This window comes from Pararge aegeria, chromosome 23 (genome assembly GCF_905163445.1).
Source record: "Pararge aegeria chromosome 23, ilParAegt1.1, whole genome shotgun sequence".
NCBI classification, from domain to species: Eukaryota; Metazoa; Arthropoda; class Insecta; order Lepidoptera; family Nymphalidae; genus Pararge; species Pararge aegeria.
This window is the reverse complement of record NC_053202.1, coordinates 9,044,164-9,065,245: the sequence shown is the minus strand read 5'-3', so window position 1 is coordinate 9,065,245 and position 21,082 is coordinate 9,044,164. Positions and strand designations below refer to the sequence as shown.

At 33.1% G+C, this 21,082-nt stretch overlaps 2 protein-coding genes across 6 annotated transcripts; both read left to right on the top strand.

Annotated features, from left to right (window-relative positions):
• The first annotated feature begins 2,116 nt into the window (after window positions 1–2,116).
• Window positions 2,117–10,903, top strand: LOC120634136. Of its 5 annotated transcripts, none has more exons than XM_039904539.1 (2): window positions 2,117–2,336; window positions 5,643–10,903. In XM_039904539.1, exon 2 carries the CDS (start codon window positions 5,649–5,651, stop codon window positions 9,153–9,155), a length of 3,507 nt encoding a protein of 1,168 aa, XP_039760473.1. In that variant the 5' UTR covers window positions 2,117–2,336; window positions 5,643–5,648; the 3' UTR covers window positions 9,156–10,903. The 5 variants fall into 5 exon arrangements, with proteins under 5 accessions (XP_039760473.1, XP_039760474.1, XP_039760477.1 ...); XM_039904540.1 differs by lacking the exon at window positions 2,117–2,336 and adding an exon at window positions 2,551–2,815; XM_039904543.1 differs by lacking the exon at window positions 2,117–2,336 and adding an exon at window positions 2,974–3,143.
• Window positions 10,904–13,856: 2,953 nt separating this feature from the next.
• LOC120634139 lies at window positions 13,857–20,180 on the top strand. Its single transcript, XM_039904549.1, has 2 exons — window positions 13,857–14,051; window positions 16,634–20,180. Exon 2 carries the CDS (start codon window positions 16,640–16,642, stop codon window positions 20,108–20,110), a length of 3,471 nt encoding a protein of 1,156 aa, XP_039760483.1. The 5' UTR covers window positions 13,857–14,051; window positions 16,634–16,639; the 3' UTR covers window positions 20,111–20,180.
• The last annotated feature ends 902 nt before the right edge of the window (window positions 20,181–21,082 follow it).

Genomic DNA, 21,082 nt, shown 5'->3' with positions numbered 1-21,082 from the left:
CCATAGCGGTTAGAAGCAGCACGTAGATTTGGAGCGCTGTGTTTAGATTACTTATAGGATGATGTCGCAAATCATTTTTCTACTATTTACATCATTTTTGCTAAAGTTTTGGGGCTCATTTGTGACCAGTATGCCCCGCGCAATTTAGTTTTTAAAATGGGAGTCTTAAAAGCATTTCTTTGCTATAAAAATTTCATTCAAGGTTATATATTAGTTGCTGAATTAATGCCAAATTCAAACCACTTCAATGAACGCAGCGAAAAAGTTCTGCATCTGGAAATGTTAAAGGAACTGAGCACCCATCATTCGGAAGAAGTTGTAGCCCATTATTGGCGTATACGAAACTATTTGTAATTCAACTTTTTTGCTCCTTGCAAGGGAAGGAAGACGTAATTATTAATTTGTTTTTTTTTATCCGACTACCTTCAAAAAGGAGGAGATTATCAATTTGGATGCTAACAATTTACTTAACAAGAGTCATTGTAAAGTCAACATCTCCGGTGGATCAAGAAGATGCTTCGGGGTCAGAGTGAAACGTGCGTAGATAGTACATTGCCAAATATGTGGGTGGAATAAAGAAAGAAGAAGTTATAAGTTACACCGTACAGATTCTACTGCCTTTCGCGGAGAATAGCACATTAAGCTTGATTTTCATTGTATATCACGGAATTCCGCAAAGTAATGCCTGCTTCTATCCAATATTTAAAAGCTTTCTTCGGGTTAAATCAAAATTGTTGTAAATACATGTGAGCAGCGGCTGACAAAAGTTGTATAAAATTCCATATCTGTTGTTAAGCGGCCAAATAAATAACATAGTAAGCTCATATTGTGTCATGTCATTTAAAAATGGAAGTATCATTTGCTGCGAAACATGGCATCCAAGTTGGTAACTTACCAAAGGTTTTATTTTAATATCGAGTCATTTGGGACCAGAAAATTAAGCAAAAAAAAAAGAAAATAATATTTTAACGCGGGAAAAATTATTGAATTGGAAAAATGGGCAATTTTATTAAAACAGAAAAGTTACGTAGACTGATTTTGAATACTAAAAATACCTACCTATCTTACACGTCTTGGCCACAACTGTTAAGGCATTCATACCAGTGCATCATTTTCATTTAAAGTGGATAGTTACAAATTCTTGCGGTTTCAGTTAAATTAATACAATTGTGTGGCAGAAAATTTAATTAACATATGGTAGGTACTTTTTTTTAAGAACCTAATTTGTATCAGTTTTAATTATTCTATAATTATTGATTATAATTTATCAAAGTGTTGCATAAAATTAATAATAAGAAGTAAAGAAAACTTTTACTGATTAATTGTAACAATATTAGTTAAGTTTGCCTATATTTATGTCAATGAAGTGTATTAAAAATAAATTTCGTTTCTAAAACCCTTCTGTTATTTAAACCGTCATTTCTTGAACCAAAGAGAACTAAACTGTTATTTTCGAATGAAAATATATTAAGTTACAATTTTTATCTATCCCACTTAACAGGCATTTATCATAGATAAGACAATATTTTTATTTCAACAAATCCCTCCTGTTTTATTTTATGACTGCAGTATTTCATTCAATACGCTGTGTTTATTTTTGAAACGCTGAGCAATTGTGAATGATGAAGCAATTATAATTGAACTGTCAGAACGTGTTCTTTCAAATTCGTTTTCAGTACTTTGCTGAGCAACAAATGTTGGTCAAAAATATCGAACCGTCTGAACCGTCTGTTATAAGTTGAGCCACATGGGTTCCTTTTATGTAGTTTAAAACATTTGCGTGGCAACTCACAGTTCAGGAAAACTGATGTAGTTCAAATTATGCTCAGGTAAAACGGCGAGTTTCCTTACTTCATGGAAACCAACCCAGAGTAAATTATCTTCTTCTTCTTTTGCTTTTTTTGAATTTTAGGTGTGCCAAATCGGCACGTTGTATTTCGCCAATGTCACGTATACTGGGAAGATCCACAAATATAGCACTAGATATGACCAAAATGTACCTACCAAAGTCGAATGATATTTCGTTTTTATCAATACGATCCGATTGCGATGGTATGATAAACATTTGATATCATCACCTGACCTTCACATCGACTGCTGACTCATAGAATCATCGACCAAACCGCTAGCCGGTGAATTTTAGTTCGCTTTGTTATTACGATACGATTAGTCACAACCTATAGAAAACATTGCTTAAATATTGTGAAACCTATTTTTTTATTTATAAGTACTTAAATAAAACCCAAGTAACTCCTTAGTAGAAGTGCTAAACACTGTTTTGTGTTAGATATTGAACAGCACATCTCATAACCTCGCTAGACGTACTTTTTGTAAAGGTGAGTAACTAATCACTGTCAGTTATTCGCAACAATAAAAAAAGAAACTCTTGTTTTTAAAATTACACCTACTTAGGTACCAGTTATTCAAAGACAATAATATAATTTCGAATCGAATTTATATCCTAGAACCCTTGCCCAGAAAAACATTTGAGTTCCCTTCCCGGAACGAACGATCAATACCTACTTGTATTACCCGACGTATTTTATGATTTATCTCGTTTTTAACAATACGATATGAGCGAGACGTCATGATTTATATTTGATTCCGTCGCCGAAGTCGTCGTCCATTTCGGCTCCAATATTGATTCATGACTCAAAACACTAGCCGGTGTGTTTAGTTCGTAATCGTAAATGTTACGTGAAGATAACGTGTCAATTTATTCATATGAAACTTGTTCGTTATGTACCTACGGTTCCTTTGGACTTAATACGGCCATAACTTTTCCCTTGCGCTATAATCGGTGCCGAACAAAAAGGTGAGTAATAATTTATGTTTTTTTAGACATTTAGGTTTTGAATTCTTAGTGGTAGACTCAGCATCAGCTTTTTTTAAACCAAAGAGCATACACACCTACGTATAACGCTATACGTGCGGCACCCATAGGTGCGCGACGTAGGGAAGAGCTTGTTTTTAAGTGCGCATTTTTAAATAACACGTCAAAATAATTCTTGGGCTAATAAAGACACAGGATTATTCCAAATTCCAATTACGGAAGATCAACATCTATTGGTGCATAATTTTTTGTGAAAAGTTCACAACGACAACCCATCCCAAGTCATGGGGTTTATTGTTCCAGCGTTGGGGTAAATAGTTCAGTTTTGTATATTAAATTTTAAAAGAGCATTTTGTTTAACACCCGGCTAAGTTTGTTGTGGGCTTCTTCTTAAACCGGGACGCGTTTAGAACCCTCGTAGTTTTAGTTTTAAGTTTACGAATGTGGTTATCGCCATCATCTCACTACCGTGTAATTCTTATGTACGCATCAAAAGTGCCACCTTTGGGCCTACTTGAATAAAGATATTTTTGACTTTGACTTTTTGACTTTTCAATTTATATAGCTTTCTGGACCCGGTAATGTTTCTAACACTGGAATTCACAGTCGAGAGGTTAACAGACCGCCAAGATATTAACATTAAACATTTCTATGTGGGGGTTGAATGTTTAACATTTTTTGTCTTCATAGGTACTTAATCGCTGAAAAATCTTCTAACTAAATAGAGCTTTAAGCATTATGGTCTATGAAACATAAATCAATGATTATTATTTTCATAACGTAATTAATTGACACTTAAGCCGGCCGATTCGGCCTTAGTACAGAAGTTGCTCGTTTGCATTCGATTAGGAGATTTCGAGTAGGTATGGAAATACTGGAACATCGGATTGTAATGGATCTCATTCGCAATGACATAAGCTCACATTTTTCTACATTTCTTTAGCTCGGGCTTTTGAAGGAACGTTTGTTAAACGAAAATCAGAAGTCCTGGATTTGCGTCTCTAAACCGTGTGAGATGAGGTCCATTTTACTTTGCCGATACAATATTTAATACTCGAAAACAACTCTTCGATTTGAACGAGTAAATCTTGTACAGCCCTTGATATGCCTATGATATATATGAAGTTTTAATTCGTCATGGCGGTTGCAATGTGTCCTAGACGTTTCCCTATCTTAACTATGTATTCCAGTGTTACTCTCCTAATCCTTCTTTGTATTTCCTTTCCTGGTTGATTTAGGTATACTATCTGGCCAAGACATATGTATCATGAGAAACTTATGTATTCTGCGTCTATTGAAACCTCCTTTTCCACCTTCCAAGGCGCACAGAAGGAATAGTGCTAAGATAAGTGGTGAAAAGGGATTGCCTTGTCGTAGGCCCTTTTAAATAAATTCAAATTCAAATTTCATTTTTTTCAAGTAGGCCCAGTTTATAAGCACTTTTGAAACGTCAATTCAATCTGTTTGTAGTGACTCTTCCAACGCGCCGGTTAGGAAGCCGGTTCCATCGAAACCGGCAAACTCCACTCAGCAGATTGCTTTTTTCAACATAATTTAACACTCTACAATGTTTTAAATTTTCTATTTTGTGAGAGATGAGAGCGGAGCCTGTTTCCAAGCATCCATGCCGTTAAGAAATTCATCAATCGTATAGTAACCTCGATTTATTAAATGTGTTTAACACATTGTTTACGTATGCATTGGCAGGTCCAAAATTACCCAATTACTTCCAACCCATATTTGTACCCCTTTAGGGATAGATACGGATAAAATATTTTCTTAACTGTTGTAAAGGCTTTAAAAGAAAAATATTTTCTTAATTTCAGGTTTGTATACTTATTAATAACAAAATGCAGCATATATATGCATCCCTATTTTACCTCCCCTCAAAATTAGTGATATCTAAAAAAAACGTTGATATATGTATTTTATATCTAGGTAGGTATAATAAGTAACTTATATGCGAATTACGGTGTCTCTTACCGCAAAACATAAGACTTCCATAATATACTTCCAAAACCTCTCTACTCCTTTAGGGGTATAATATATTCCCTTCGGATAAAATATATTTTAGTATAATATAAAATATATTATGATAATTTTTTTTTTTTAATTCAGGTCGAGACTGCAAAAAAGTACTTCCTATCCCGAGACTATTTTTTATTTTAAAAGTACTTTGTATAATTGTATTAATAATAAACCGGAGGTAATAAAAACATAGAACATTAAAAGCAAATCGATTTTTTTTTCAATACATCTCGTTATCCAATTATATTCGAATCGAAACAATTTTTGTGTTTGGTCTGTACCTTATGGTATAAATCACTGTCAACTTTGCGTGTTTATTACTGGAATTTTTTCGATCATTGTATACTAGTTTGTCTCAAGCTGATTTGTGTTTTTTACATCGAGTTTAGATAATAATTATAATTCCTTCGTGTAAACTAAAGCATTTATGTTATCTTTAAAGACAGTTAACTTAAAATATTCTTAAAAATAGTTTTCATGGTGATGTGTGTATTGTCGTAGTATATTTATTTATTTAAATTAGGACAGGTGCATACAGATACACAGATTCTTTGAAACTTTGCTATAGCTGGTATAGCAATAACCTGTAATATAGTAATATAACTATGAATGCCAAAGTGTGTCTTACTGTCTGTTTGTCGTATAAACCAGTGTCAATCTTATAGTGTGTATCTTAAACAAATTAATCTTTCAGGGGATACTCCAAGTAAAAATAAAACACCTGTATTAATATGAAAAAGTAGTATGCAATGGTTATCCATGGTTTTATTTCTTTTTTCAGGAAACCATGGCGCCACTTATGATAGAGGGAGAAACGTTGGGGGATAAACATCGCAATTACAACAAAATAGTGAACGAAAAAATCAAAAGCAATCCAACTAAAACAATTGCCGCCATAAACTATGAAGAACCAGATCTGGATAACCTATGCAAAATAGATATAGCGTGCAAAATACGAAATGTTGAATACATTCTTGAAATTCTCAAATGTGATGATATGTTATACGTATCTCGAGTTATTAAGAAATGCACATGGTTAATAACTGATCAGCAATACGCCTATATTATTAATCCTGCATACTTGTACAACAATCTTTATCAACAGATGACTTCAAAAGCTTTTAATAAACTCGTCCTGCACATAAGGCTAAACTTAGATGATGAAAAACGTGTTGAAGAGTTTTTCAACTTTTACAAACAAAATGATTTGGACAAAGCCATGCATTGGCTGCCACGTTGCTCTATTGGTTTTATCGAGGGAATCATTCGAAATCATGCTAATGATATACCAAAGAACTTATTGAAACGATTATATGAAAAATCGTTTACTTTTCTGGATATACTAGTACAGAATTATAACGCCTCATACTATGTGGACCACTTAATAGAACCTGGAATGTTTCTTTTAAAAATAAACCTCGATAAGTTCCTTGATATATTTGAGACACTCAAAGACGGCGATACACCAAAATTTGGACGGAAATATACCAAACTCGTCATGGAGAAATGTCCTGAAAGAATAAAAAATAATCTTAAAAGATACGTCTATGTTCTTGATATATCAGTTTTTGCACAATATTTAAAAAAAGAAGAAGTAAAAGACTTTATATTAACGCACATTAAGAATAAGAAAACTCGTTCATGGTTCACCTACAAAAAAATTAAATACTTTCTGAACCGGTTGCCATTTGAGGAGAGATTTGATTTTGTTAAAAAGCTTTTCATAGAGAAATCATGTAAAGAAGAACCCCTTGAAAATGAAACTTGGGATGATATAATAGAGTATTGTAATCTGCCTCTCAAAGGAAAATTAACGTCGTCAAAAAATATATACAGCTGGTATGTATATGCACCATTTAATAAGGCTTTTGAAGATTTAAAATTATTGATTCGCAATGAATCAAATCCCTCTGAAAGAATTTGGATTTTGCGATCAATACTGACTTGTGCTCTTGGAAATCAAAATAATATCCTAACATTATTAAAATATTACCATAAAAATCACATCAACGAACCTTTCATGTTCAAAGTTCAGTTTGTAAATCATTTGATTACCAAGACTGATACACATAAGTATGACGAAGAGGCTTGGGGATATTTAAATGATATTTTCAACAGCTTGGAAGTGTACACTAGATCCAAAGATAGTGTGCAATCATGTTTGAAATCCATACTTTTCTATAATGTGATTCATGATGTCCAAATTCCCGAAGATATAGAAAGTAAATTTGATTTCAAACATTACATATCATATGGATATGGTGATTGTAGAAATAAGTTCAACATGGAGGAAACACAGAAAATATTTAATTACTTTTACAGTTATTACATTTCAAAGGTCAAAATTAATATTACTAGTGAAAAAGAGTTTGATGAGACTGTGGACATTATATTATCAGTTTTAAAAGTTCTTGATATATGGAATAAAGAACTCAAAGATTATCCATTTGTTCTCCAGAGAATCAAAGACCTTGTTATTATAAAAAAAGACAGTTCCTGGAAGCAGGATCTTTCAAGTTTATATAACTTCAAAAAATCCTGGAGAAAGATTTTATTTACTGAATCTATTATTCTAAGTCCAAACCAAGACAGTTGCATGAATGCTCTTAAGCACAGTCCAGAGCTATTAGAATCTCACACAAAAGAAATAAACGCATGCATAAATGATAAAGTACTTTACTTTGGCAGATTTTTGAGGAAAATTCAAATTTATTACCAGTACCAATCTTTATCAGACTCATTTAAAGCAACTTTTCTGGAGAACCTCAATCAGATGAGCCTTCACAAGTCGTCCATAACAGGTCTATGTATATTACTTACCCGAAAAGAGCTGTTGGACTTTGTTCAAAAATATGTACCGAGAGAAGCTAAAATTGTTTGGAACCAACATGATGACGCGATGCTCAGCATACGCAAAAACGTCGCTGCATGTATGCACCTATCTAGGCCTCACCTCCCACTTGATGTGGTTTTATTGTATGCTAAAGGAGATTATTTGAAATATGTACTGCCTTCATTGAATGCAATATTTTATAACATCAATTCAAAACAGATGGCCGAGCATCTACCAAAACTTCTCAATGCACCAGTATCTTTAAAAAAACATGGCATTCGGGTCGCATTTGCGAAGCTAAAACAAAAGGAACTTATAAATATGTTTACGGAAATTTGGAAATCTAATAAAAACAGAAGTATTCGAAAAGAAATCGTTTGCGAGACTTTCAAGATGCTTTGTAAAGAAACTGATGAAACGGTTATGTTCTATATATGGGAGATGTTCCGCATGTTTGTCAATGATTTAACTTTCGAGGAAAATAAAAAGATATATTTTACCCTTAGCCAAGCTCAAAAAGTGCCTCTTAATATAAGAGCGTCTTTTTTGATGAGAAGCTATGAATTCTTAGAAAAATTGCCAGCTGAAGCCAATTGTGAAAATCTCATTGATGAATTAAAAACCAAAATGGGCGATATCATGGAATTCTTGGATGTAGATTTTATGGCAAAATTGTTTTTAGAAAATTTTGATAAAAAGTTCGACACTCAGAAATATTCCTACTCTACTTATGTAGCTATGTTTTTGTTAAGTACAAAATCGGAATCCGTTCAATGTGAGCGCTACAAAAAATGTTTTGAGCCAATAGTAGAAAAGGCTGTTGCGGTGTGGAATAAGCAACACGGAACTGTTTACTACGCAAGAAAAAACTTACAAGATATATTTAATACTATGTTTATGAAATTCGATTCTTTAGTTTTGGATCAGGAGATGATTTTTCCCATCGCCATGTATACTGCAGCACTGAATCAACTTCAAAGTGTTTTATCGATAAAAGCAAATTATTTTCTCTTGACACATATTAAGTTGTCGTTGGGATACATACAAATTGTATCCGACCTCAAAACAAAATGCAGCGGTTTAAAGTATAACCTGCTTTTAAAAGAAGCAGCACCTAGTTTTGGCGCGCTTTGTTTAAATTACTTAAAGAAAGATGTCGCAGATCATTTCTCCACTATTTACATAATTTTTGGTAAAGTTTTAAGCCTCATTTGTGACCAGTACGCCAAGCACGATACAGTCTTTAAGATGGGAGTCTTAAAAGCATTTCTTAGCGATAAAAATTTTATTGAAGGATATTTGTTAGTTACAGAATTAATGCCAACCTCGAACTACTTTTGTGGTAGCAGCGAAACAGCTCTGCAACTGGACATGTTAAAGGAACTAAGCATTCATCATTCAGAAGAAGTTGTATCGCATTATTGGCTTATACGAAAGGATTTGTATTATTTTTGTTATTAGTGATAGTTTGTAAATAACACATTGTAGTGATTTATAAATTTTAATTCAGACCACTTCGCAAGCTAGAACTTTTACAATCCCCATCAACTTCATCCCTTTTTTTTGGATTGTGTGTAACTTATCAACCTTAATGATTTAAACAGCGTAACGCGGGCTTGTTGGAGAGCCTCGGAATGGGGCTCTGCCAGGAAGAGCTTGAACCCTACGGCTCGAAGATGCGAAGGGATCGTCGGCCTGAGGGCGCCTCATGTGAGGCCGAACCTCTGATCAGGCGACAATTGTAGTGGACTTCTTCCTGTACTGTCCCTCTGACAAGTCACCATACACTATGCTATAGATCACCATAGACTATAACCAATAATATAGAACAATTTTTAACGACGTAATAAATTATGCGAATCCAAACTTAAAAAAAAAAAAAAAACAAAAAAAAGTTTGAAATGATAATAGTTGCTCTTCTTTTGAGTCCTTCAGCACCTGGTGCATAGGTTCGGGACTACTTTTTCTTTCCAGATCTATACCGAGCTGCAAACTTAAGCGTGGTTCAAGATAAGTCGCAAGCCTTTATTTCCGCTACCAGAGACCGCTTCCATGTTGCCTTTGGCCTTCCACGTTTTTTCCTTTGCCCCCCAATTGCCATTGCTTTGCGTGAAATATAAAGTGTGATCTGTACAGTTCTCTTTTCTATGCCGTATTTGTTCAAGGATTTTTTTTAAGATTACTAGATTATATTTCTAAAATAAAACAAAATAAATTGTATAGCATCTTCGAAACCACCGCAGCGAGCTACTGGCAACCAAACCAATTCAAAACATTTATTTATTGTAAATTTACTCATGCCATAAAGAATTTACTTTTTGATTTGGGGATAGGAACATTACTGTTTTTTTTGGCAGTCCTACTGCATAAACGCATTTCCCAGGGTAAATAAAAAACTAAAATAAAAGGTAATTTTTTGATTACCTTTCATTTTAATTTTTTATAGGTATAAAGGTATAAGTATTAATGTACCTACATAAATACTTATACCTTTATACTCACAATATACTCAAATACTCATAACTATTATAAATAGTTAATTGAGCATTATGTATTTGAATACCTCAATTCACAATATGTATGTGAATACCTCATAATTAGGTATATAAGCTTACAGTTAGATTAAGGGGTAGAACAAAACAAAACAAAACTTAATATTTACGTAAAGTATTAAATTTTTTTTTCTATTACGAGCTTTTATTATAACATGAATCCTGACTCATATTATAGGTGCAAAAGTGTTTGTATGTGAAATTGTCCTTCCTTGGCCCAATGAAGAAATTGGTCAACTGCTGGTACAAATACGATCAACAACTGTTGCCTAGTGGCCTAGTGGTCACTAATAAACCAAAATAGACTAAATGATTTTTCTATTCGTTTTTAACTTCAAATTACAAAATAAAGCGGTGTTAATAGTGAAAATATTTAATGTACCTTATGACATTTTTAAGTGAAAAACCATCCCTAATTTTTTTAAGACTGGCACATACACCTTTTGTTCTTTTATTTATCTCCTTGTTGTGCCACCTTTCCTCGACGTACCGCTGACTTCGGATGAAAATCTACTCAACTGCCCTTTAGATATAACTCTTAATATTATACTTAATGAATAGTTGTTAGTTATTTTCTTGTAACTCCTACTAGGTACTATAAATTTATTTGTATTGTTAACCGACTAATAAAGGGAGGAGATTATCAATTTGGTTGTATTTTTTATGTTTGTTACCTCAGAACTTAGTTACATATTAAACTATTTGGGAACTTATTTTTTTGTTATCTATACTTCCCATGTGGTCCCATTTTCATCAGGCTAAGATGTATTGAAGGCTTCCTGGACAAATCGCGGGGACGCCTCATATATTATAAGCACACGGTCACACCCATAGTGATTTGAGTTATATAAATTTCATGAAAATTGTTAGAGCAGTTTCCGAGTATTTACATATACTTATTTACAATAATCATGCTCGTATAAAAGTTAGATGGATAGATAATAACGGTAATTGTAAAAATGGCCATTTGGGAATCAGAATTAAAGTGTATTGAAACCGTGTAGAACCACAAAAAACTAATAGTGAAGTATTAAAAACCACTCCACTTTAGTAGTGTTATTCGAACAGGCAGTTCATTCCATTTAGCAGTTGACAGTAATTACTTTAGGTACAACTAAAAACGTTTGTGAGCTGAGTGAAGTGATTTGTGCGCGGTGCGTTTCCACTGTTTTTGAAAACAATGCGTTGCATGCAATAATGGCTATAGGTGGGCATAATTTTTTTTTAACGAATTCTATTTTTGTGCTACATTTTTATAACTGTTATTGTAAACTGCTATAATATTTATTATAGGTATGCTACTAATTCGAATCATAATAATATTGCTTGTGTTTTGCGGTTTTTGCCGTCAGCACTTAGTTGTTATTTTTAACACTTAAAATTAAAATTTACACGCAATATACGATAGTATTTTAATAATTAGAAAAAACAACTGAGTGTTTATATATTCTACCTCCCTTCTAGAGCTGTGTTTTACACTATTGGTTGCTTGGAAGAGATTGCTATGTAGCGATAAGGCCGCCAAATCGTATACTTTTCGTTAAATTTATAGTTACAATTTTTCTGTAAGTCCAAAAGTGTCTTAATTCATTCGTTCTTAGAATTAAAAAAAAATCTTTCTAGCTCTGGATTCTACCCAGACCTACGAAGTCTTCTTCTTCTTCTTTTGATTTAAGGCTTTTCGTAGTGCCGAAACAGCACAAACAATGTGACCTAGGAAGTCAATTAAAACTTCTTCTTCTTCTTTTGATTTATGGCTTTTCGTAGTGCCAAAACAGCACAATGTACTTTGCCAGTGTCAAGTAGCTAATTAAAACTTCACGTTGACATTTACAATGACAATGACAACTGACAATTACCTAAACCTTCATTATGTAAACAAATTAATAAAATTATTCTATTAATCTACAACTATTACACAATAACCTATGAATTGCACCTATTGGGCTGAGGACTAGTCTTGATTTATATAAAGGAGAACCGGAAGATGAGCCTGGAAAGTTAAATAATTTGTTGTTTTAATATAACATACAACTAACAGGTTAGTCTACTACTAACTTAGACTGCATCAACACAACTACCAAGTGAGATTTTAGTCCCGTGCAATAGTTAATAAAAAATTATAAATATATACAAACGTATTCTATCATTCAATTTAAATAAAATATATATCACTAATTGGTGAGCTATGAGACCACAGACAAACAGAGAGACAAAATATTTATTACTTAACCACTATGGAGGGTAGAGGTAAGGAGAGTCATCTGTGTATATGAAAAAGTGTCGTCAAAATGTAATAAATTAGGATGGCGCCACATTTGCATCAGGGTAACTCTTAAAAGAAGCGCCAAATATAAATATTGTTAGAGTAGGCTTGAAAAATAAACAAGGAAGTATGGAGATACAAGGAAGTAAGGTTATATTTACCACAATATTTTGTACAACGTAAGTTGTTGAAATTCTCATTAATTAACTACTTTAGTCGATAATGACATTAAATTTTTTAACTCGGCATACTTCAATTCATCTACGATTGCTACATTTATACCATACCCTGTGCATCCATCAGCGCCATTGTGGAGGATTTTTGAACTGTTATTTAGCGCATACACTGGACACTTTTTCAACTTTTCTCCCATATAAGATGACTCTCCTTACCTCTACCCTCCATAGCCGATTTGAAGCGCTGGTTAGAGTATAGTACACATATAGCCATTGACATAACATCTTGTACACAATGAGTATACATACACTACGTTACCCGCAGCTAGATAAGTTGTACCGGTATTCTCTTTTAATAAAGTGGCGAAGTGACACTGGCCATATTATAATATATATAACAGAGGTAAGTGCGAAGTGGTTATATACTTTTTTGGTAGCAGTTTTACAAATAGCCAGATATATATTAATTTTATACATATAACTGTCAAAAAAACTGGTCAAAAGGTTTAAATTACAGTTATTCCTTTTGTTTTAAAATTATTTAACATTTGATTTTAAAATTCTACCTACTTATCAGTTTTCAGAAGAGAATGATTTTATCATCAGGACGGTTTACCTTTTATTCTATGTTTGTATCCTCTGTGGTATAAGCCAATAAGGATTTAAACACACACGCACAGTTACACGGAATCACAAAATTAAAAAATATATTGCTACATTTCTAAAAAAAACAATCGATGTATTAATTACTAACTACGTAGCGCTAAAAAGATCATTCTTACAGAAATTGAAAAGAGAGAACCTGAAATGAAGAGAGTTTATAATTGATGTAAAAAATAAGAGGGATAATAAAATCAACAGTGAAAATGACTTTCTTGTGACATTTCAACGCAAACATTATATATAGCAAGCACGACAGTGGTGGAAAGACGCAATAACATGATATTTAAACTTCCCGCCTCAAATTTATATCCAAGAACCCTTACCTAAAAAAAATTGAATTCTTTGGAACCTACGATCAATACCTGGATTACCTGGGATATTTGATTTATCTCGTTTTCACCAATACGTTATGAGCGAGACGACTTTATTATAATTTAATTCTATCGCAGTCGTCGTCGTCCATATCGGCGTCGATATTGATTTCTGTTTCGAAGTACCACTAGCCGATGTGCTTAGTAGTAGTACTCTTTTATTCAAAAACTAGTGATTCTTCCTAAATAACTAAACGTAAATCGTTCGTTTAAATAACCTGTAACAATATTCATATGAAAATTATGTTCACTATGTACCTACGGGATCCTTTTACCTCGATACGGCTGTAACTTCTTCCTTGCTTTATTAAGCGGTGCCAAACAAATAGGTGAGCATAATTTTTTTTTTACGACACTTTAATCTAGAATTTAGAAGGGTCGACTCAGCATCAGCTGTTGTTAAACCAAAGAGCATACACACACTTCGAGTAACATTATACGTGCGGTATCCGTAAGTACATATGAAAGGGCGCATTTATAAATAACACGTAAAAAATTCTACTGAAGTATACAAAGAAAATATATAATTGTATACTTGGGCTAATAAAAGTGCAGGAATAATTTAGTTTCATATTACGTAGGATCAGCATCCATAGGAATTTTTTTCTTGAAAAGGTCATGGGGATAGTTCTATCGTTGGGGTAAATAGTTGCGAGTATTTTCTACATTTGAGGGGTATAAGAGGGGTAAAATTCACAAAATGTCGCTTAAAACACTTAAGCGACATTTTGTGAATTTTACAGGACTTAACTCATGGTTACCTACATTAAAGTAGGTAGCAGTTACCCAAGACTTCGTCCGCGATAAAATAGTGATACATCCTGAAATTGATGAAGAAATCGTACGCCTATCTGCATCAGAACCTCAAAATCAGTCCCATGATTTTTACGTTATCAGGGCACAATCAGACACATACTCTCAACTTTACACTATTAACTACCTACACCTGATTTATAAAAGTCAAGTTTAAAAAAATACTGTTAAAGGGTGATTAAAGCGAATAACCGAGGCTTCGTCTACGTAGAATTCTGGATTGAGTGAGTTTGTGCAGATCCCCAATGGTTTTATGCCCTTCTCCAGAAAGAAAGCTACAGGCAAATTTCCTTAAGATCATTTCAATAGTTTATACGGTTGATGGCTACAAACAGACAGAAAGATCCACCTTGGTGTTTTTAGTTATATTAATATAATGCGATTCATTATTATTAAACGAAGCTTTAAAAGAAAACTTTTTTCTAAATGCTCGTTTGTAGACTTAGTTATAACAAAATGCAGCATATACATGCATCCCTTATTTACCACCCCTAAAAAGTGATATATGATTTTTTTTTTATAATTAGTAACCAAAATGTGAATTATGGCGTCTCGTACCGCAAAAACATAGGACTCCCATAATATACTTCCAAAGCCTTTTTGGTAGATTTGGATAAAAGATTTTCTGAACTAATGTATATGCTAAGAAATCTATTTTCTAAATTTTTTTCAGTTAGATAGTATTTTCTTTTTTAATCTCAGAACTTTGTCATTTATCAATCGACTAGCTGACCCGCGCAACTTCGTCTGCACCAAATCGGTTATTAGAGTTTTTAATGTCTTAAAAAAAGCTAAAAACTAATTGCAACGCTACTTTTTTAAGACTTTTTTTAAGAATTAGTTTCTAGGTTTTTTATTTCAAAACTATGTATATTCGCGGCTGCCGCATTTTTCTTGCTATATGTAATTCTTTACCATTACGATAGGTTTAATTTAAATAATTTAATAAGGAATTTGCCGGTATATATTGAAACTTAATGTTTATAAAACTATTTATTTGGATAAGAATTAATATCATGCTAGAAATGTGACCATCTTTCAATTGTACCCGTGTTTTGAATGACAAAGTATAAAAAAACAGTTATTGTGACTTAACCGTAACAGTTAGACATATAGCCTCGCTGATTTTTTCGCGAACTTTAGCATTTATAATATTAGTAGGATGGTGCGCATGCATTCGATCGTTGTCCCATATGCCTTGCGACTTGCTGTTATGTGTGAAGAGTTATGTCCTGTATCTCCGACAATATTTATCAAATTTAACGACTTTTATTTAAATACGTTCTCTAAATGGGAAAATCCCTTTATAGAGCACTGGGTTGGTACGCACAAGTGCTCAATTGGAACTTCACTTAATTAGGAGGTATGTTTGGCCAATTATAATTTATAAAATAGTTAATAAGAGTGAAGAAGAGTTAGTTAGTTAGTTTTATTATGTTATTATGTCAGTTTTATTATGAAATTCATTAAAACATTATGTTTAGATGATATGGTTATTGGGACATTGGGTGTTTTAATGTTAGCACTAAGCGAACTGTTTCAAAATCTTTAATATAGGATATCAAGCATAGGAGTATGTATTTTTTTTATTCTTTCAAGACTTGATTCATATAATTTAAGTAACGTATGTACTTAAATTATTTTTTTAGTACAGTATAACATATTTTTTTGTCCATATCTATGTGACCTTATACTACATGATAAAATCATCTTACTCACATCCTGGGGTGGCTGGAAGAGATCTCTTATGGAAATAAGCTTTGCTTTGTTTACTTTATGAAGTATTTATGTTTTTATTAAAATGTCTGGCACATAAATTATAAATAAATTAATAATAAAATGTATAATATCAATAAATAAAGTTAACTTCCGAAATAATTCTCTCTCACGGGATATCAGAATTTCTCCATAGACGAAGTCAAGCATTAACTAGTATCTGGGAATAATATGTCCAATAGTACTAATCTCACATCAGATTTAGAGGCGCGGGAGTCCTAAGGATCCAAATATAAATAAAACACCTAACAAAATTCACACTGTCGAAGTATAAAATAAAGTTTGCAATGGTTTTTCATGGTTTTATCGTTTTTTTTTTCAGGACACCATGGCACCACTTATGATAGAGGGAGTAACGTTAGGACAAAAACATCGGAATTACAACAAAATATTGAATGAAGAAATAGGAAAGAATCCAACTAAATTGATTGCCGCAATAAACTCCGAAGAACCAGATCTGGATAACCTATTCAAAATAGATTCAGCGTGCAAAATTAGAAATGTTGAATATATTCTTGAAATTCTCAAAAGTGATGATATGTTATATATATCTCGAGTTATAAAGAAATCGACTTGGTTAATAACAGATCAGCAATACGCTTATATTATTAATCCTGCTTACTTGTACAACGATCTTTATCCACAGATGACTTCAAAAGCTTTTAATAAACTCGTCCTGCACATAAGGCTAAACTTAGATGATGAAAAACGTGTTGAAGAGTTTTTCAACTTTTACAAACAAAATGATTTGGACAAAGCCATGCATTGGCTGCCACGTTGCTCTATTGGTTTTATCGAGGGAATCATTCGAAATCACGCTAATGATATACCAAAGAACTTATTGAAACGATTATATGAAAAATCGTTTACTTTTCTGGATATACTAGTACAGAATTATAACGGCTCATATTATGTGTACCAATTAATAGAACCTGGAATGTTTCTTTTAAAAAGAAACCTCGAAAAGTTACTTGATATATTTGAGACACTCAAAGACGGCGATACACCAAAATTTGGACGGAAATATACCAAACTCGTCATGGAGAAATGTCCTGAAAGAATAAAAAAGAATCTTGAAAAATACGTTGATGTCCTTGATTTAACAGTGTTTGCGCAATATTTAAAAAGAGAAGAAGTTAAGAACTTTATATTAACACACATTAAAAATAACAAAACTCGTTCATGGTTCACCTACAAAAACATTAAATACTTTGTCAACCGGTTGCCATTTGAGGAGAGATTTGATTTTGTTAAAAAGCTTTTCATAGAGAAATCCTATAAAGATGAACCCCTTGAAAATGAGACTTGGGATGATATTATAGAGTATTGTAATCTCAAAGGAAAATTAGCGTCGTCCAAAAATATATACAGCTGGTACGTATATGCACCATTTAGTAAGGCTTTTGAAGATTTGAAATTGTTGATTCGTAATGAATCAAATCCCACTGAAAGAATTTGGATTTTGCGATCACTACTGACTTGTGCCCTTGGCAATCAAAACAATATACTTACATTATTAAAATATTACCATGAAAATCACATCGACGAACCTTTCAATTTCAAGGTTCAGTTTGTAAATCATTTGATTACCAAGACTGATACACATAAGTATGACGAAGAGGCTTGGGGATATTTAAATGATATTTTCAACAGCTTGGAAGTTTACACCAGATCCAAAGATAGAGTGCAATCGTGTTTGAAATCCATACTTTTATATAAGGTGATTCATGATGTCCAGATTCCCGACGATATAGAAAGTAAATTTGATTTCAAACATTACATATCATATGAATATGATAATTGCAAAAATAAGCTCAACATGGAGGAAAGGGACAAAATATTTAATTACTTTTATAGTTATCACATTTCAAAGATCAAAATTAATATTACTAGTGAAAAAGAGTTTGATGAGACTGTGGACGTTATATTATCAGTTTTAAGAGTTCTTGATATATGGAATAAAGAAATCAAAGATTATCCATTCGTTCTCCAGAAAATCAAAGACCTTGTTACTATAAAAAAAGAAAGATCCTGGAAGCAGGATCTTTCAAGTGTATATAACTTCAAAAAATCCTGGAGAAAGATTTTATTTACTGAATCTATTATTCTAAGTCCCAACCACGAAAGTTGCATGAATGCTCTTAAACATGGCCCAGAGCTATTAGAAACTCACAGAAAAGAAATAAACTCATGCATAAATGATAAAGTCCTTTACTTTGACAGATTCCTGAGGAAAATTCAAATTTATTACCAGTACCAATCTTTATCAGACTCATTTAAAGCTACTTTTCTGGAAAACCTCAATCAAATGAGCCTTCACAAGTCTTCTATTAGAGGTCTATGTATATTACTTACCCAAAAAGAGCTGTTGGAATTTGTTGAAAAATATGTTCCGACAGAAACTAAAATTGATTGGAGTCAAAGTGATGACGCGATGCTCAGCATACCCAAAAACATCGCTGCATGTATGCACCTATCTAGACCTCAACTTCCACTTAATGTGGTTTTATTGTACGCTCAAGGAGATTATTTGAAATATGTACTGCCTTCATTAAATGCAATATGTCATAACATAAATCCAACACAAATGACTGAGCCAGTATGTTTACCAACACATGGCGATCGGCTTACATTTGCAAAGCTAAAACAAAATGAATTTATCACTATGTTTACGAAAATTTGGAAAACTAATAAAGATAGAAGTAGTCGAAAATACATCTTTTGCGAGACTTTCAAGCTGCTTTCCAAAGAATCTGATGAAACACTTATTTTGGAAATGTGGGAGATGCTACGCATGTTTATCGATCAACTAACTTTCGAGGAAAATAAAAAGATATATTTTACCCTAAGTCAAGCTGAAAAAGTGCCACTTAACATAAGGCCGTCTTTTTGGATGAAAAGCTATGAATTCTTTGAAAAAATGCCAGCTGAAGCCAATTGTAAATACCTTATTGAGGAATTATATGTGAAAATGGGCGATATCTTGGAGTTCTTGGATGTAGATTTTATGGCAAAATTGTTTCTAAAAAATATTGATGAAAATTTTCACACACAGAAATATGGCCACTCAGGTTATGTAGCTTTGTATTTGTTAAGTACAAAATCGGAATCGGTTCAAATAGAGCGCTACGAAAAATGTTTTAAACCAATAGTAGAAAGGGCTGTCGCTGTGTGGAATAATCAACACGAAACGGTTCACTACGCCAGAATTAACTTACAGGATATATTTTATACTATGTCGAAAAAATTTTATTCTTTCGTTCTAAGTCGGGAGATGTGTTTTCCCATTGCCATGTATACTGCAGCACTGAACCAACTTCAAAGTGCTTTATCGTTTAAAGAAAATTATTTTCTCTTGACACATATAAAGTTGTCGTTGGGTTACATACAAATTGTATATGAGATGAAAACAAAATGCACCGATTTAAAGAATAACCTGCTTATAAAAGAAGCAGCACCTGGTTTTGGGGCGCTGTGTTTAGATTACTTAAAAGAAGATGTCGAAAATTATTTCTCCACTATTTACATCATTTTTGCAAAAGTCTTAGGAGTCATTTGCGACCAGTATGCCCCGAACAATATAGTTTTTAAAATGGGAGTCTTAAAAGGATTTCTTAAAGATAAAGATTTTATTCAAGGTTATTTATTAGTTACTGAATTAATGCCAAACTCGAAACACTTCAATGAAAGCAGCGAAACAGCTCTACAACTGGAAATGTTAAAGGAACTAAGCACTCATCATTCGGAAGAAGTTCTAGCGCATTATTGGCGTATAGGAAACGATTTGTGTTATTTTTAATGACCTTATTTTATGCGACTCCAGACATATTCATAATCGACGAAAAAATGTTTGTAATATTAATTTGGAAAAAATTAAAAAAAACAAAAAAAAATACCTAGTTAATAATAATTAGTATGATTAGATTACAGTTACATCTAGGCGTAGTGCAAAAAATAATATTAACTATACCGAATTAAATAAAAAATACCAAAAGGCTCTCGGCCTGTTACTGTTGTCAACAATTTTTGTTCTAGAACTTTTTTTATAACTTAATAATCTGTGAAAACTAAATATTATAATAATACAATATTTCACATACAATGGCGCTGGTGGATGCACAGGGTATGGGATGAATGTAGCAATCGTAGATGAATTGAAGTATGCCGAGTAAAAAAATTTAATGTCATTATCGACTAAAGTAGTTAGTTATTGAGAATTTCAACAACTTACGTTGTACAAAATCTTGTGGTAAATATAACCTTACTTCCTTGTTTATTTTTCAAGCCTACTCTAACAATATTTATATTTGGCGCTTCTTTTAAGAGTTACCTTGATGCAAATGTGGCGCCATCCTAATTTAATCCATTTTGACGACACTTTTTCATATACACAGATGATCCTCCTTACCTCTACCCTCCATAAGCGCTTTTTTTTTTTTTTTCGGATTGTGTGTAGCTGATTAACCCTAATGATTTTAACAGCGTAACGCGGGCTTGTTGGCGATCCTCGGAATGGGGCTCTGCCAGGAAGAGTTTGAACCCTAGGGCTCGAAGAAGCGAAGGGATCGTCGGCCTGAGGGCGCCTCATGTGAGGCCGAACCTCGGCTCAGGCGACGATTGGAGTGAAAGGGTTACGGACGGTGATTAATCCGCACGCTTCCGAGAACGTGGTGCGAGCCCACGTCCGGTTGACGTTAGAAGTCGGGGACCTCCCAATAAGCGCGCGAACCACTCTATCGTACGGTCACTGACCCGACTTCGTGACGTCGAT

What these genes read in the sequence shown, in the direction of transcription:
- LOC120634139 (XM_039904549.1), top strand. Translation starts at nt 16,640, where the DNA reads ATGGCACCACTTATGATAGAGGGAGTAACGTTAGGACAAAAACATCGG.
- LOC120634136 (XM_039904539.1), top strand. Translation starts at nt 5,649, where the DNA reads ATGGCGCCACTTATGATAGAGGGAGAAACGTTGGGGGATAAACATCGC.